This window comes from Embiotoca jacksoni, unplaced genomic scaffold, assembly GCF_022577435.1.
Source record: "Embiotoca jacksoni isolate LCO1_2020_lvr unplaced genomic scaffold, fEmbJac1.0.p SCAF_13, whole genome shotgun sequence".
NCBI classification, from domain to species: domain Eukaryota; kingdom Metazoa; phylum Chordata; class Actinopteri; family Embiotocidae; genus Embiotoca; species Embiotoca jacksoni.
Genome location: NW_027185263.1, coordinates 5,159,734 through 5,177,759, shown reverse-complemented (window position 1 = coordinate 5,177,759; position 18,026 = coordinate 5,159,734). Strand labels below are relative to the sequence as shown.

At 40.3% G+C, this 18,026-nt stretch overlaps 1 protein-coding gene across 2 annotated transcripts in view; it reads left to right on the top strand.

The window, feature by feature from the left end:
• The first annotated feature begins 91 nt into the window (after positions 1 to 91).
• Positions 92 to 18,026, top strand: part of sh3pxd2b (SH3 and PX domains 2B) — a 37,717-nt gene continuing 19,782 nt past the window's right edge. For both annotated transcript variants that reach the window (XM_069145999.1, XM_069145994.1), the window contains exons 1-4: positions 92 to 409; positions 3,269 to 3,349; positions 11,560 to 11,635; positions 17,095 to 17,171. In XM_069145999.1, coding sequence (XP_069002100.1) covers positions 338 to 409; positions 3,269 to 3,349; positions 11,560 to 11,635; positions 17,095 to 17,171 — 306 coding nt within the window. In that variant the 5' untranslated portion in view covers positions 92 to 337. The remainder of the gene's footprint in view (positions 410 to 3,268; positions 3,350 to 11,559; positions 11,636 to 17,094; positions 17,172 to 18,026) is intronic.

The window sequence follows — 18,026 nt, the reverse complement described above, 5'->3', positions numbered from 1 at the left end:
AGTGGGCGAGCTGGGATAGGCTGGGAGTTTGGTTGGAGCCGTCAGCGGGTCGATGCAAGGCACGAGAAAGGTGGGGAGAGGAGGAGGAGGAGGAGGGGGGGGGAGACGAAGAACCGACCGACTATTAACTTCTTGGCTTCTTCGCGGCTGAATGTTGGACAAGAAAGGCTTTACGGAAAACGGCATTTGTTGCAATCAGAGGTCACGGATCTGAGCGGCGCGGATGACAAAGGAGCGTCGCGTTGCAAACTTTTCAAACCCGGGTGTGATCGCTCGTCAAAACCCAAACGGGAATTCTGCTTTTTCTCTTTAACGGAGCCGTAAAGAAGAGGACATCATGCCACGGCGCACCGTGCTAGAAGTAACCGTGCAAGATGTCCAGAAGCGGAGGAATCCAAACAAGCACTACGTAAGCCTTTCTTTTAAAATCACCACTAACAGCGTTTTGCTGCAGTGAAGTGAGCAACAGATTGAGGTTATACTGCACTTATTCCCCTTTTCCTGTCGGGAAAAGTAAAAACAAAGAGAGTGTCAAATTACAGTAGTCAGCCGAAATGGACGAGTAGACTTTCACAGAAGATGATTCTCTGAAAACTTGAGGTCAGATTATGTACATTAATTGGGATTTGATTGCGAAGACCACAATGAACAGAGAAATTAGGCTTTTCAATATCATTAACACGGTCAAGAAGATAATAAGCTTAGGTTGTACCTTTGTGTTTTCATGCCGAGTCTGAGATTTAAGTAACAACTGTGTCTTTCCAGTGAATATATGGTCATTGTAGTTGTGGGCACTTTTATGCAACACACAACTGGATCTGGCTCATCTGACCTATGACCTTCCCTTATGTCTGCATATTTTCAAGTGTCTCGGTGTCACACGTGTATATATGTGAATATAGACATTTTACTCTCTTCCAGCTGTGCCATCATAGGTGAAGGTCCCAGAAAACGGCATAATAGGCAAATCAGTCCAGTCCGCAAACCATCCAGACTAATCCCTGCACGGCTGGAGTTCAAATTGAGCACCACAGATTTGTCATGCCTCAGGCTCTCCCAATTTATTCGGAAAAACACAGCAGCAGCAGCAGGCACTGGTAACCAGGAAGTAAAGCTAACAGATTTTCTAAGGTTATTGCAGTGAAGGCAATGTTGGAAAATGGAATGGGCCTAAATATTGCCACATGTCATGGAGTATTTGTAGTTATAGGAGTTAAGTTTTGCAGTTACAGTCGTACAGTTCTAATTTCACACCGTTTTTGTGGTTGATTTTCCTTTTTCTACAAAACAAAAACAAAAAAAAAGATATATTTTCCTGATGTGTAGGAGATGATTTGTGGGCCATAATTATCTCATCAACCGTGTCCCTCTATTGGGTTTTAGTGTCTGTGCCAATTGAAGGATCTGTATTGTGTTACCGCATTTCTTTTCCAGTGTGGGAGGTTGAAGAAAGGGAGGGGTTGAAAAAGATGAAGAATACGGGAATATTTTTCCTTTCTTAACAATCACTGGAGAGCCTGTGTGGGTGACGAGCGTGCCAAAAAGACAAAGCATCGTTTCTGTCTTTTCTAAAATTCATAAACAATGCAGTTTGTATGACTTTTGTCTGAAAGTGAGCAGTGGGAGCTAAATGTGGGTGAAATTGGCCCGCAAACATGTACAGTCAGAAGAAGTAACACCCATGACATCATATGCTCTTGAAAGCCAACCAGGAGCCTCCGCCAAGGCCGTAGCAGGTGTTTTCTGTTAGATCCGTAGACGTGGTGTGCGCCTGTGTGCACTCGCATGCATTTGTTGGTTTGCATCCATGTACATTATGTGTGAAAATTAAACCCGGGTTGAAGGACCAACAGACCTTATACCGCTGTGAGTGTTAGCGGTCAAGGACACGGAGTTTATGTGGTCCTGTGTCTTCTCCATCTGTCTGTTTGCTCTCTTGTGGAAACCATGTTGTTTTGTGCTTTCGGTAATTCTCTCCACACATGCAGGCCTGACACCTTAAATTTTCCAGAACCCTGAGGTGTGGTTAAGGGGACAAAAAGCAGCTTCAAGCTCATCTGCTCGGCAAAGTTCAACATATCCTGTAGAAAGTTAAAAAAAAAAGTATCGGAAAAATCCTACTCTTAAGAGATATTCACAGCTACATGGGAGCATTTTATTAATCGTAATAGTGTTTAATTGACCAGTGGACCTTTGATAGGTAAAGTTATAGCTTTTTCTTCCGCAGAGCTATTTTTTTTTTATGTCATCTCCCTAATTTATCATCGCACTTGTTGTCATTTTAGTTTTGAGGGCATTATATTTGACTGTTGCAAACACAAAAGGCTTATTCTTTAGCCTTTGCCACCGAAAAGTTCCCCCTCGTAATTGTGGATAATGTTCTTGCAGTTAGCCAGAGACTATAACCTGAAATAGTCCTGAGCTTTTCTTGATGTAAAGGTTGCCCTTCATTGTTGTATGTTTACGCACATACACTGAATATGCAATAAATATATTCTGCTTTGGATTGATACTCCTTTGACTTTATAAAGATCATAACCCTGCTTGTATATATAGCTGCTGTAGTTGGTCCATTCTTGGCCATATCTGCCTCCAGTGCCCTGAAAGTTAGAGTGAGGCCAGAGAAGGTCTACGAGGGGGGCCAGCACCTTTTAGCCAGACACAGTGAGCCGTCAGGAGGTTTCCAGTCACCTGTTCTCTCCTTTTCTTTTGAAAAAAAAAAAAAAAAAAAAGTCTGTTGCCTCCAGACTGCAGTTGTTAGCTGCATCGTGACATTTTACTGTTCTCTATTTGAGAATGATTGAACTTGTAAGTTGCACATGTACAGTAAGTTTTTCTGAACAAATCTTAGTGCTAATATTTATTTATTTGTAGCAATATTGCCATGGCAGTAATTCTTTAGGTGCTTCAATTTTTAAAAGCTAGCATTGTCAGTCTGCTGCATCTGTACAGGATAATAATGCCCTCTTTAGCAGGATGTGATGGAGACGCACTGTGGGAAGTGAACTAATCGGATATCCCTGTTGCACTCATGTGAACGGATGATGGCATTGACTGCTGCCTGATGTTGCCAGACAAGTTTGCTGGTTGCCTGTCTGCCTGTCTGCCTTTCCTCATGCAGCCCTCAGTGGGATTCACAGCGCCGACAATTAATGGCACTATGAGTCAGGAGTGAAGCCCAGAGGGGGTTTCGATGATCTAATGGTTCCCGATAATGGCTGTTTGTTAAGTTACATGTTTCAATTATATTTCTCTCATCCTTTCCCAGGTTTACATCATCAAAGTGTCCTGGAGCGATGGCAGCACAGAAATCATTTACAGACGCTACAGCAAGTTCTTTGACCTGCAGGTAAATAACCGTGCTTATGTGTGTGTTGTATGTCTGGGATTTTGTTGTTAAACTGCGTGTGTGTGCAGTTAAATGTTTTCAGGGCGAGGAGCTATGACATGTTACAACATTATCAGCAGCAAAGATGAGCGCAGGCCAGGAACTGTCTCCATCACACAAGACTATTCCCTTGCAGACTTGGTTCTAGTTGGCAGCCTCTTCCTGCTCCACCCGTATGACACTGGTAATTATATTGTGCGAGAGGAGTCGGAAAATGTCCCAATGAAGTTAATAGAGGACAGTGATGAATGCAATGACCGCACCGACGACCACAGAAATGTCTGAATCATTCTCCAACGTCACGCTGCTTGTGTGTATTGCACAAGGAGGGAATCTCATCAGTACCCTAGTTTCCCTTCCTCTTCTGAAGGTAATAGATCTGGGGCTCTGGCCATATCTGAGCTTAAAGAGCATGGAGTCCAGAAAGGCAATAGCTTTTAATGAGCATGTAGTCAATTTAGGTAAAGCAAACTGTCAACCCTAATTGGATTAAATTCATTTTAATTGATTAGGATGGTTAAAGCATGAGCAATGAAATACAGAAATAGGATGCCCCACTAAGGTTTCCTGAGTCTGCAAATGTCACGTTAAGCAAAAGAACTACAAAGTATTTCATTACTAATTTTATTCATTTGACTTGAGCCTATATAGGCTGCCAACAGAACACTTAAATCCGATCATATCAAATTCATAATTGCTTTTTAACCATTGCACCATTCTGTTGGTGACGCCTTACCAAAGTAAAATAGCATGTAAAGCTATGAACAGTGATATTTGCAGTGTAATGAACATGGATTGGCAAAAAACAATGGGTAAGGGCTGTTGTCTGATGTTTACTGAAAATATTTACATTGTAGTAAAGTCATCTGCTCACAGTTGTGACACAAACACAAACAATTGCTCTATTGGATGAGATGTGGTGACCGTGGAGTCCATTGGAGTGCACTGCTGTCATTGCCTTAGATGATATTGTGTTTGTGACATGACACTTCATCTGACTGGAATCAGCCTTTAGAAGATGGATATACTGAGGTCATAAAGGGATGGACATGGTCAGACAGAATTCAAAGGTATACTGTGATGTTGAATTGTTACTAAGGGTACTGAGGGGCTCGAATTGTGCCAGGTAAATTTACCCCCACACCATTACACCATCACCAACAGCCTGAATCGTTGATACAATGCGGGATGGGTCCATGCTTTCATGCTCATTACGCCAAATTCTGACCCTACCATTTGAAGGTCGCAGCAGAAATCGAGGCTCATCAGATCAGGCAGCGTCTTTCCAATATTCCACTGTCCAATTTTGTTGACCCGATGCCTCAGTTCCCTTTTCTTTGCTGGTAGTGGCACACACACCGTGATCTTCTGCTGCTGTTCCCCATTAGCTTTTAGGTTCGACGTGCTGTGCTTGACTTACTGTTACCTTTCAATCAGCTTGAACCGGTCTGGTCATTCTTCTCTGACCTTGACCTTTCGACAAGAGTACCACATCTCACTGGATGTTTTTTCTTGTTCGGTCCACTGTCATCCCAAGAGATGATTGAATAACCAAGTAGATCAGCAGCAATGTGATATTCAAACCAGCCCCTCTCGCACCAACAACCATGCCACGTTCAAAGTCACTTAAAACACCTTTGTTACATTCTGATGTTTGGTTTGGACTTCGTCAGATCATCTGGCTTTGGCATTGTGATTGGTGTGACTATGGTCCAGTCAGATTTTAGAAGATCTTTAGATCTAAATGAGAGGTTTTCTTTTTGTAATATGGGCTAGAAAGGGGGTTCTAAAAGCAATTCAACAAATTATCCCACTTCATCTTTAAAATAGCCACAAATAAGGACACAGTTAACACTCAGCAGTATCATTCCATGCTCACTTCAGCTATACTTCAGCATTTCATCAGCACACACACACACACATCACTAGTTACTGAGACATATAGTGTCAGATCAGTAGTACATAATCTGATGTATGAGCTATTTTCAGCAGAGGCCTTCCCGGCTGGTATTCACCCCCACTGCTTCCTGCATTGTTGACAGCCTGTGGGTGGGCTGTCAGTGGTGAGCGAGATGTAGATAAACCTAATTGGAGAGATTACAAATGAGTCCCTTATCTCCTGTAAGGTTTGGCATTAATATATTATAAACCACCTTGAAGCTGTGGCCTTTCTTACAGAAAAGTGGCAGTTGGAATGCTTGAAATCTCATCAGCTTACTTGTGATAAAGGGATTAAACAATGTGTTTTGTGCCGGTATTGTTTGTGGAATTTAATTGAAGTTATTTTTCTAATCTTTTGAAGAGGTTGTTTTTCCACTTTGACCATTTCCACTGTGACCTATTATGAGTAATAAGGCATTGGTTTGACATCATCAGGCATCATCCCAGGTGTCTGGCCAGTAGAGTGACATAGAGCTGAATCATTGAATTTACCGCTTCTTCATTTCCCGTCATTCTTTTCTTTTGATTTTTGCTTTGCTTTTCGCCATCATCTACCGCTGTTTCCCCCATCTGCTGCTCTGGTCATCTCTCATTCTGTGGCTTCATGCTGTTGTCTTGTGATTCAAGAGAAGTTTCTGTTAACGGAGTAAAAAATTATACTGAAATATTTGGCACATAAGGTGTCCAGAGCCTCAGAGCTACACAGGAAGTGTTATTCACTATATCCTGTCAACACAGCTGGCACAGGCAGCTGATGTGTTAGTTTAACCACACCGACATGTGCTTTTTTTTTTTTTTTTTTGTGACCACTGGCACAGACCGTGGTGTTTAATGACTTGTCGTAGGAGTTCTATTTTTAAAACATGATTCAAAAGTAGCTCTCTTAATACATCTTCCCCCAATAACTAGGGATGTATGTGCAATGCCAATACAAGAAAAGTCCCACGAGTAATATTTTCCTTTCACATATTGTAAGCAATCAAAGAAAACTCCTAGGAGCAGCAGCGCCACCCTAACTAAATAGTACTGCTTGCAAGATGTTTTCTGAAGAGTAGCTGTGTTGCATTAAATTGGCTAGCAAGGATCTGCCAGATAATAAAATTGACCTGTTAATGGAGGTGATTTAAAAAAAAAAAAATCAAATGCATAGTCTATTTTGCAACAAGGTGTACATTGTGGCACAATCGTCTCTCTAGTTACTGATGCATGTCCAACAACATTTAACTCCTGAGTCAGACATCCTTGTCACCCAAGATATTTCTAATACACGATGCCACCCTTTTTCTGTCACATCCAAACCAGAGTCTTTACGTCGCTGCCTCCTCTAAATAGCCTAAGGGAGTTTAAAAAAAAAAAAAAAAAAAAACAGAGAAATCAGCGTTTTAACATAAAACCTGGGGAGCTTTTTTTCCCCCCCGTTTCAGTTTGTTAAACTGTCAACACAATTATACTGCCCTCAGAAAGATGGAAAATGTGTGGAAAGTGCAGAGATGTTTTGCCATGGGGTCATCTCGGCAGCTTTGGAATTTTATTTCCATGTCACAAAAAGCAGTTTCCATACTGAACACGTGTCAACCTCACAAGCTTAGACTGCCAGTATTACCAGTTACTTTGGATACAGGATGCACTTCTACTTTAAAGCTGTCGGAAAAAAAAAACACAATGTTACTGTTTATTTAGAGTTACAGAGGTGATCTGCAGATATTCAAGTAATAGAACTTTTAAAAAGTGGTTTGGTTATTTTAATTAGAGCAGTGAGGTTCCTCTTGCAGTTATTTCACAAAATAGTGAAATTTTTGCAACTTCTACAATAAAATAATTTGATGTATCCTAAAGCAGTGCATTTTGTTCATGGAACCATAACCCAAAACATTTATTCTACTTGCAGAATGCTGAAAGATGGATCAATGCTCCATGCTGTGAAGTCAATTTACTTCTTAAAACTGTGGATGAAAAACAACAATATTCTAAATTAATCATTTGTTTGAAGTTAGCAAAAAAGTGTTTCCAAACTGTTGCACTGATTTTACTGTAATTATCTTGGATGGTTGACGATGAACTATTGCCAAGATTGTATTGTTCACAATCATTGAAATGAATACAAAATTGTACATCGCCATATTAGTTTCATCGTTTTATTGTTTAGATGTGTTTGTTCATCATTTTTTAAGAGTGGAAGTGGTTTCTTAACAGCATGGCCAGTGTGAAATGGGAGCCGTTTATATTTTTCACCCTCAGGCTCCCTATCCACCTGCTGAAATTGAGCTGTGTTGATTAGGATTGGGCAGCAAGATCTGTAGTTGTCTGTCGAACCTTGATTGTGATTCCTTAAGAAACAGAAATTGATGGAGCCTCTATATCTGCTGATGTCACTGTATAGGATAAAAAAAAAAAAAAGTGATTAGTAAGATCTTGTGAATGAGACGTTATTTGATTGTTTCATTATTATTTTCATCATATTTACAATAGTAAATCACATAATTTGTCAATACTAAAATATTATATTACATATTCCACAATTGAGCATCCTTCATTTTCCAAGTTACTTCAGTTGCATATGTTGTGAAGATTTTACAACATTTCTGTAAAGAATACTGTATACCGTTGGGAGTTAGTGCAGTTGATAACCAGTCCTTTTGAATCATACTATGTTAGCGGTTAACAGTGAGAGCCAGAGCCCACAGATTGTTTCTTTTTCTCACTACTTAATAAGAGCACCAATAGCTCAGCCACAAATGTGTGACAGTATGGCATCTGCAAAGGGTTAAAATGACCTCAGACATGAATATACAGTGAACTGAGTTAAAGAGTCACAGGACTATTGAGATAGGCATGTTCCAGAGAGAGCCACCATTGTTCTCGGACCTTTTATGCTCTCATTCAACAGTCTGGTGCTTCTTGGATCATCTTTATTAGGTCTTTACTTGAATGCTGATGGTGTGGTTAAAGCAGATATAGACTAGACAAATTAAAGCCCCTTGGACGATTAGGTGATTAGCGAGAACATGTTACATGAAATAACTGTGTCTGTTTACAGCATCTCAAGCGTATTAACAAACTCATAACGTTACATGTTAAAGCTGAAAATGTTGTTCTTTTTGTGATGCTCAACTGAGATCTGAAAAAACCTGTGGCGCTAATGAATGGGTTGACTTACCATCCCTGTTCTAGGTTTGTTGGTCAAAATGTATTTAAACAGTAACTGAAACATTTCAGTCAAATTCCCCCAATTAATAAACTTTGTGTTGTTAAATGATTGGAAACAGTTTATGCTCAAAGTGTTTTTAGTCTTTCACTTATTTAACTTCCTAGCAGATTAAAGCTTTGCATAATTTTCCTTTTTTTTTTATTTTGGAGAACCAAGATATCCCCCAAACATTGTTTAGAAGAACAATATCTCCTGATCTAGCTTTGGTGAATGAGAGAGCGCAACCCTGATGAAGACCACAAGCTGAAACACGTTGGTCTGACGTTTAAGTTCTTTTATATACTCCAAATGTTGCTGGAGTTTTGAATGCTGTACAGTGTACAAACGAGACAGTGGTTTTTGTGTCAATGCACATCAAGGTTTGATTTGAGCCTTTGACAAGTTCAAATATTGAGATATTCTTACTGCAGTGGCACAAGTTAAGAGAAACAGTGCACGTGTCAAATTTTGGAGTTCTTTGGAATTGATAGCCCCTGTCATTATACTAGCATCGGTCTAGTAAAATCAGATTTGGCTGCTCAAGAGGAAGATGAAGATTTATTCTTTTGGTTAATTTTTTTTTTTTCATATATGGTCCACCTTCGCCATGGTTTCTCTGCAGTTTTACCAAGGCATTTGGGTTTTCCATCACCTGAACCTCTCATCGTTCCTGCCACTCCTGCCTCCTCCCCTGGTGGAGGTTGCGGCCGGTGTACTCAAAACACCTCCTGGTCTGGGCCTTGCTCCTGACTGGATGACCCGGTGTCCGTCAGCGCCTCCACCTAAGGGACACGCTCACGGCAGCCTGTTCCGACAACTTACGAACTTGACTTTAAGCGCGTTTGCTGAAACTAGTGTTGAGTCCTTGTCCGGTGACACCCTGTCCTGGCTTGTCACTCAGAACCTTAACCTCAGCATAGTGCAGCGGCCTCGCCCTGGTCCCCAAGTACCCAACACTGGACTTACATGGGGCAGCCGTACCATATAATACAAAGACGTGTTTTTCCTTGTAACCGAGATAAACTCGGCAGCATATGAATTAAAGCGACATAGCATGGAAAAACATGTGGAGCTTGACTGTACTCTGTCATCCTCCTCCCTGTCGAGCATGAATATTTGATGTATCTGTTCTTTTGAAGAGACGACTTTACTCTCGCCATATGCCTTTTCTTGTTTGAGTGGCTTTGATTACAGAGTGGATACAAGGTTCAGAGTAGACACAGAGACTGGGGTGTGTCTGCACTCAGTCAAACACATGGGAACAATTACAGTATGTGGGGTATTGGCTCTTCTGTGTTTGTCTCCCTGTCTCTTTGTCGAGCCTTCTCTGTGTTTATACTGACCTTCTTAAGGTGGTCCTGTGTCATTGAAGAAGAATCTGAGTCTTTATTGAAGTAGACTGGCACTTTTTGAGTTAAGTTTTTTTTTTTTTTTTTTTTTCCCTTTCCCTTATGTAGACTCAGGAAAACAGACTGACTCATCTCTTTTGCTTGTGTTGTTTTGTAGTCAAAGAGGGTTTATGGCTCACTGTTTTGCTCGCTTTTTTTTTTTTTTTTTTCATTGTTATTTGTTTAACAGGGGCAATTGGAGTTTTAGCTCCATATGAGATCTCACCACCAGAGCCAGTGAAAAGTCATTTAAGCGCTATTGTATCTGGCTTGATATTCTTGCCCGAAGGCGGATCATCAGCCTCATAAAAATATACCTTCCTCATAGTCTTTTTTTTTTTTTTTGTATTATTCTTTACGACTTTGAGATACAATTAACAACAAAGCTCTTGTCTGTCAAACATGAAAGTATTTATTTTATAAATGTTTTACATCTTTGTTGCATTTATCATGCCACACTGATTATTGTTGACCTGTACACCTAAGTTCTAAAGAAAGCAAAAATTACCAAACTCCCTTTGAGGTGCGAGCGTAGGTTGAAGTGCTTCGAAGTTTGTTGGCCTCATTCAAATGTTCAGTAAGCTCCTTAATAGTTTAAATTGTTAACATCGAGTTCGACTATTGTATGGTGATGTTCTGCGGCATCTGACGGAAAATATTCAACACAAATGACCTGAACTGTGGCACGATGGCAATTGCGTTCTTCAACTTCAACAATAGTTTCCACTGACACTCCATAGTCGCTGGATTTGTCTCCCTGCAACTTCTTTTTGTTGCCCAAAAATGTGGGTCAGGTGATACCAGGCTAAGACTCTGCGCCCTCATCGAGCATTGTTTGACAATCTGTGAGAACAGTGGTTGAATGAACTGGCAAGTAATTCAAGAAATGGTGTATTTCTTAATCAGCCGCTTGCTTGCAATCTGCTCAAAATTGTTTTTGGAATTTAAGTCTTGGGGCGTGATATCAAAGAAATTTCCGAACATTCTTCTATCAAACATTAAATTGAATTAAGTATTTTAGTTTTTATCTCTTTTTGGAGGTTTCATGTATTTTTTTTTTTTCCTAATTCAAAATTACAAACATCCACGATGCAGTGCCACTGTAAAAACAACAACAAGAGGATTGGAGAAAGTGAGCCTGTACTTAGAGTTCATGGGGTCAATATGGCCAGGTGTCGTTTTATTGGCCTCAGATGCATAAACAAACGTATCCTTATAATTGTGAATTTTTAAACAACATGTCCTGAAACAGAAAAAAAAAAATGACTCTTCAGACAGAATAATAATAATAATAATAATAATAATAATAAAAAAATAAAGGAAAATCAAGAGATTACTGGCCTTTTGAAAATTATGGAAAGAGAAATGTTCCACTATGTCAGTGGTGCCTTGCTGCTGACAGCCCCTTAGCTACAGCACCATATGAAGTAAAGAGGAAAACCATACCATCTGCTTAGAGCATTCCTAATCATTGGCAGACCGGCCTTTATTGGCCGAATTCCTTGAAGGAACTGCTGATTTGTCAAAATCAGCAGCAGTTGCTTCCTAACCACCCTCAGCTGTGCTGTTTATTTACTGTATATGTGTTTGTATTGCATGTGTGAGTGTAAATACTTTGCGTACTAATAAGTTTTAATTAATTGTGGGGTTTTCAGATGGAATTGCTGGATAAATTCCCAGTGGAGGGAGGACAGAAAGACCCGAAGCGCAGGATCATTCCGTTCCTACCGGGTAAGAGTTAAACACACAGTATCCCTTTAAGGCCCCATTATCCACACACATATAACACACAACTGTATATTGTCTAGCATAAAGAAAGGATAGCTTACTTTGATAATCATAATAATACAACTCCAGACACAAGTTTGCTGCTTTTTCCTATTTAAATCACTCTATTTTTTGAATATAGTTTTAGTTTTTAACTTCTCTTTGGACAAAACAAGCTACCCTATACCCACAACATCCTCTTTTATTTAAGGAATTGTGATGGACATTTGTCATTTTCCCCCATAGTATTTTATGGCGGAATTTTGTATCAATTAATCTAAGAAAAGTCCTCCTAATACAGACGGAGAACTCGTGTATTTCCCTATGGCTTTACTGCTGTGTCTCATTTCTACACCCTTTGAACTCTCCATCAGAGACAGTTGCGTACTTTCCATTGGACAACAATGACTCACTGGAAACCTTTGAATGAACTAGAAGAAAGCAGAATTTTATTGCAATTGCATATACTGCACACAACGAAAGCAACGAGAACATGAAGCAGCCATAATTGGTCATAACATTACTGTTTCTGTGAACCAAGTATGTTCATCCACATACTCTTCAAACATTGAGCTGACTCAGCTGATCTGTCAGCATATGGGCCAAAAAAACATCTTGACTTGGCATTTAGACTGGGGCTGGAGCCTTACAGGGAAACATTGAATGTTTGTTTCCTCTAGTAAACAAATCCAGAAGGTTACTGTGCATAACATTCATTATGACTTGGTTGCACCATTGTCCTAGCTGAATCCTCATTGTGTGCGAGATCTGATTGGTCATAACATTTTAGTTTTCATTACTTTCCTACAAGTACAAACGTTTGTTTGGAGTAAGGACTTTGGGTGTGCTCGAATAGCTTTTGAGATCGTGCTGAAAGTAATCCTTTATGAGAGGAAGAAAAGCCTCACCCATAGACCCCACCCACGTCTCCCCCCACCAGGCTTGGGATGGGTGGGGGATAGGATTTCTTTTTTTTTTTTTTATTCGCATGGAGGTCTGGAACTCATTGAGAGTACAGACACACAAAAACACACACACACTCACAGTGTTTGATGAACTCTGAGTAGGAGGAGGGGAAGAGAGATAGAAAAACACTGCTTTTCATACTATCCCCTTGTACAGCCAGACAGACCATGCTGACCATGAATACCGTTACACATTCTCATCTACATTAAACTCTGTCGACTTCCTGCTTTTGGTGTTAACGCTTGAAAGTCAAGATTTTGTGCATGCTTCGATTCTACTTCCCATGAAGAGTATTTGCTTTCCCTTCTGTCCTCCAGTAAAACACAGTATTTTGGTCATCTTTCACTTCTATTTTCTGGTAGAAAAAGTGCCATTGAGGAATAGTGAAAGTCTCCAAGTGCTCCTGTGGAGGTGCTAAAATTGGACTTTACATGGTTCCCTCTAGAAATGCTACTGTAGAAGTCTCTGCATTGTAGGCAGGATGTTGGTCATAGCGATGTATGACAAGCACCTGAATGACCATTACTAGTCTCAGATCTCAGATCAGATCAGACACCTCTCGGAGAAGGATTCGAAGGTAGCATTTATCTGAATTGCTGAAGTTTCCTGACAGCCAAGAAAAGCATTTACTTACGAAGCAAAAGTCTGGAGCATGAACCGAGGCCAACCTAACAAGGCACGGACGTGGTTTTCTCTTCTCGGTTTGGTTTGTGCAAGGCCCCGAGCTGTTTTTCCTTCTTTAGTATCTCCACATCAGCAAGTAGGTTTGTCTGTATGTGTACACAGTGCAGAATTTCTGCTTAGGCTCATATTGTCAGGTGTGCCCCCCTAAAAGCTAAGCTCCATTTTTCCCTGAGTCCATCCTTCAACTTTTAAGTGGATTTTCTTAGAGGTCCAGTAGAACTCACACCCGAACCAAAAAGGGCAATTTTGCACAGTATGTGCCGAGTATCTATAGGCCATCACAGGACTACCACTCATGGTGCTAGGTTCTTTAGATGGGCTTATACATGACATTCAAATAAATGATAGATTTGATCCGTTTATGTCAGAGGCCTGAGAGTTGCTTTTTAAGGCAGTGTCAGCAGATCAGCCTTAGAAAAGAAAAAAAAAAAACACAAGATGTGGGTCTATTTTTTCAGGGCCCCTGATATAGCCTCAAAGGTAGACTTTGAATTTGTATTTTTGTTTGACCACCCACCCGCCCAACCCATTTTCTTTTTTCTTCTTTTTTTTCCTCCCAATGGTAGAACTGCAGTACATAGTTTTTTCTGCTACTCTGACTGATAGGGGATCTCGCCGCCCGCCACAGTCGGAGGCACAGTGTGTCGGACAGGTCAAGTTCGATTCTGTGGAGCTTAATAACTCGCATTCCCTAGTCAGTCTTCTATGAAGGGCAGAAAAACAAAACAAAAAGAGGAAAAGTTGCAATGGCCTTGCTGGTTACGCTTCATTCATATCACATTCATCTCTTGTCTGCAGGGGACGGCCATCACTGTCTCTATCTACTTTGATGTGGCGTACAAGTAGCAGACCTGCCTTTAATTATAATTTATAAAGTTGGCTGCCCTTAGTCAGCAACCCGCCTAAGAACACAGTAATTACAATACACACACATTATTTTACACTCTATCTCAGAAACTGCTTTATTGCAGTGTTATTTTGAGGGTTTTTGGTCAGGTCGTTTTAGACAAACCCAGAAACAAGTGGAATTGTAGAGTCAAAAGTCGAGACTCAAATAATTTGTAATTATTTGTAATAGAAATGTTCTGGTTTAGTCTCATGTTTCAAGTCATACAAGCCAAGTTCAGCAAATTGCAAGCTAATGCAGAGTGAATTTGGACCATAACGACAACAGTATTTAAACATTTTCCTTTCAAAACTGCAAATTGTTATTATTTTAATAAATGAGCTCAAGTCCTTTCACCACATACATTATTATTATTTTATCATGAATTTACAAGGTCAAAATCCAGTTTTACTAGGTCTAAAAGATTTGAATGCCTCAAGTCAAGGCCCAATATAACCCAATTCATCCATTGTGTCACCAGAGTCCAATTCAACAACTTTGGTGTTATGTGAAAGTATTAGCTACAAAAACTCTCTAAAGAGGCAAAGAAGGGTGCAGGAAGGAGGAATTCTTTGCAGTGAATCTGGAGATTTAGAGGTGAATTGTGGGCACAGCTTTCTGTGTGTTAGGTGAGTAACAATGACTTTCTGCGTGTTCCCATCTCTATCTGTCTCGTCTACTTTTCTCACTCCCGGGAAACAAAAGTTGTTTAATACCTTCGGCTCTGAGATTTGCCATAATGTCTCCCCCGCCTGAGCCATGGCTCCAAGGCAAAGCGGCCCTCTTTCCTTCCCTCCTTCCTCCCCAAACAAGCTCTTTTCATCGGCCGCATCCGTGAGCCACCGTGCATACAAAGTGGGCAGTGTTGAGTCAGTGCTTCTCTGCTGACCCCAGAGAGCTTTGGAAAATCCTCAAGAACGCTTTCTGTTTGGGGAGTGACGAGAAGAGGAGAGGAAGAAAGAGACATAAATAGAGGAGGAGAAGTAAGCGTCTGAGGGTTGACTTTCAAATCTCTTTCCTTTTTCGAGAGTTGTACGAGTCCTTTCGGCTGCTCTGGCAAGATGTTGCCAATACTTTAGAGATTTGGAATGTCTCCTCTCATCCTTCATCTAGTTAATCTCCTCTATAATAGTCTCCCTCATGTAGTACTATACTGGCCTCCTTTGCATGAATGTGGTGAGAAAGTAGACTGGTCAGACCTTGCGCATTTACATTCATTTAGGAACATAATCGTCCTTGGCTGTGCTAACAGCTTTATGGAGGCTGTAATGGTGATTGAACCAAACTGAAATGTGTAAAAGTTGAAGTCCAATGTTTTGATTTTTCATGTGAGCATGAATGAAATCTTTCCAATAAGTGTTGAGGAATTTCACTCTAAATAAAAAAAAGATTTAACCTGCTGGTGGAGCTGGAAGGATGAATTAAGTCATTAGGATTAATTGCGTGGGAAACATACTCTATTCGGTACTTTCCTTTTGTGCCGGTCAATAAAGTATTTAATTTGGTATTTCACTGTATAATTGGAAATTTTGACTTGGAATGACGCCTGATTAGTTCAGATGAGTAGCTTGCCATATTATTTGCTGAAAGTTATATTTACATCCATACCATCAAGTTTCCTTTTAACTGACACCATCTACAGTCTTGCTCTTTGATATTATATTAGGCTACACTCTTTTACACTTCAGCTTCACATTGACAAAATTTCCTGTTGTTTTGCCTTTGTTTTGGTCAACCACCTGAGTCAAGGAGGGGGGGGTCGTTGGAAGTTGACGGTTGTGGTTATTGAGTAAAATATGCAAGATCTGCGTTTTTTTCTTTTTTTTTTTCTTGAGGAAGTCACCACACATTTATCCAAGCCGTTCAGCAGATCAGACTTCTTTATGCAGTTTCTCTTTTTTCTGAACTAGGTCTTCCTTTAATCTGCCCTCAGATTCACAAGACGAAGAGAAACATACGAGCATAAATATTCATAATGAGACACTGTGACTATCATTAGCTGTCTCACTGTGACAAAACAAACATTTGTGGTTTTGAGCTGCATAGGTTAAGGAAGCAGAAGAGCCAACATTAGTAACAAGGGTGAAACTGTGGAGCTCAGCGGCCTTCCCCTGTGAAGTAGATTCATGTTTCAGCAAGTCTGCTTCAAAAGTAGAAGCTTCTTGATGGAGGTGATAAGGTAACTTTTCAAAGCATGTCCCTTTTTGCATTGAGGGTCGTATTACACACTTGACTTCCTGACCAGCCTTTATGTTTTCATTAGAGCTGTCTCAGTGAATTTGTCGGTGAAACTTCAGCAGCTCGATCGAGGAGAAAATAGGTTCTGGCTCTCAAATTTCCTGCATACCTTTAAGTTAGAAAACTGTTTTAAGAGGCCTATTTGTAGCCATTTCTTGTTATTGTTCTGGCGGCCTGGCTTGTCTGTGCCTGTGGTTATGTGTGGTTGGAGATAAGAATGGGGGACTGTCGTGCAGACATAATTTGCTCTCCCAAAATCACTAATTCATGACTCAGAAAGGGCAGCTTTTCACCTGGCTCCTTCCCCACCTCTTTGTGATGTCCATGTTATTGATGATGTGTCTATATTGTGTCTGCATGCTAATTTGACTTACCATGTGTTGTTAAAGCCACTGTATCCTAATGACCTTCAATATACCTCCAACTTTTTTATTGTTGCCCTCGAAAGGAGCACTATTCAGTTTGAAAAAGTGATGAGTTTTTGTTGTTGTTATTGCGACCGTATATATCCTAAGGTAATTAAGGAACAGAAATAATCACCATTAACATAAACCTTTTACCAGTTTTTAATGATGACTAAAAGTGTTTAAATATGACTTGTCTCCGCTGTCAACATCTTAAATCTGTTTTTATCTTAACTTTGTTTCAGGGAAGATCCTGTTTAGGAGGAGCCATATCAGAGATGTGGCAATGAAAAGGCTAAGGCCCATCAACGAGTACTGCAGGGTGAGTGTACTGACCTGTGACTGAAGCCTGTGAATCATCTATTATTCTGTCATATTTCTTGTAGTGCATGAAAGCAACACCTACATAGAATAAGTTTATCCTTGCTAAGTGCTAAAATCAAGGTAGAAAGCACAGTGGTCAAAAGAAAAGAAAATGAAGTATCCCACCCACGTTGTATCAACATGGCCTGAAACTGGAACATGGAAAATAGTCTTTTTATGTCCTGTGTTTATATGAGCAACACTTGCCTGTTTCTTTCAGCACATTCAGGATTACATCGAGCGACCAGACCATTTTGTCTCTGAGAACTCATTTATGTTTGAACATGTGTTTGTTTGTGCTTTTTCTTGTGATAACTCAAACAAAAGGCCTAAATTTGACAAATTTGTACCCAATTACATTCACCTAAATCTCTCAAACACAAGGTTATATTGGCTAAGAATAAGATCATAGCCATTCTGCAAGATTTGCATAACAAGATTCATACGTTTGCATTGTTCCAAGAACAGCTGTATGAATAATGCAATCGCCCTTACCTTCTAAATTGGCACTGTGTGGTGTTTGCCCAAAAGTCCCTGCAGCAAGCCTTTGTGACAGCAGGCACCCACCCTGTGCAGGTGTCCTAAAAGCTCCCCAGGTGCTCTGTTGCAGACTCATGACCTCCCTGCAAAAGGAAACACAGTAAATGAGAATTTTTCTCAAGGGTTCTGTATAAGAAAAAAGTTTCTTTGTAGCTAAAGGAAAAAAGGATGTCATTGCACCACCCAAATTTTGGGTAAACCTTGTATGATCCCCCTCGGCAACGGTAGACCCTTTCAGTACAACATAGACGTGTCTGTTTAACTATCTGAAATA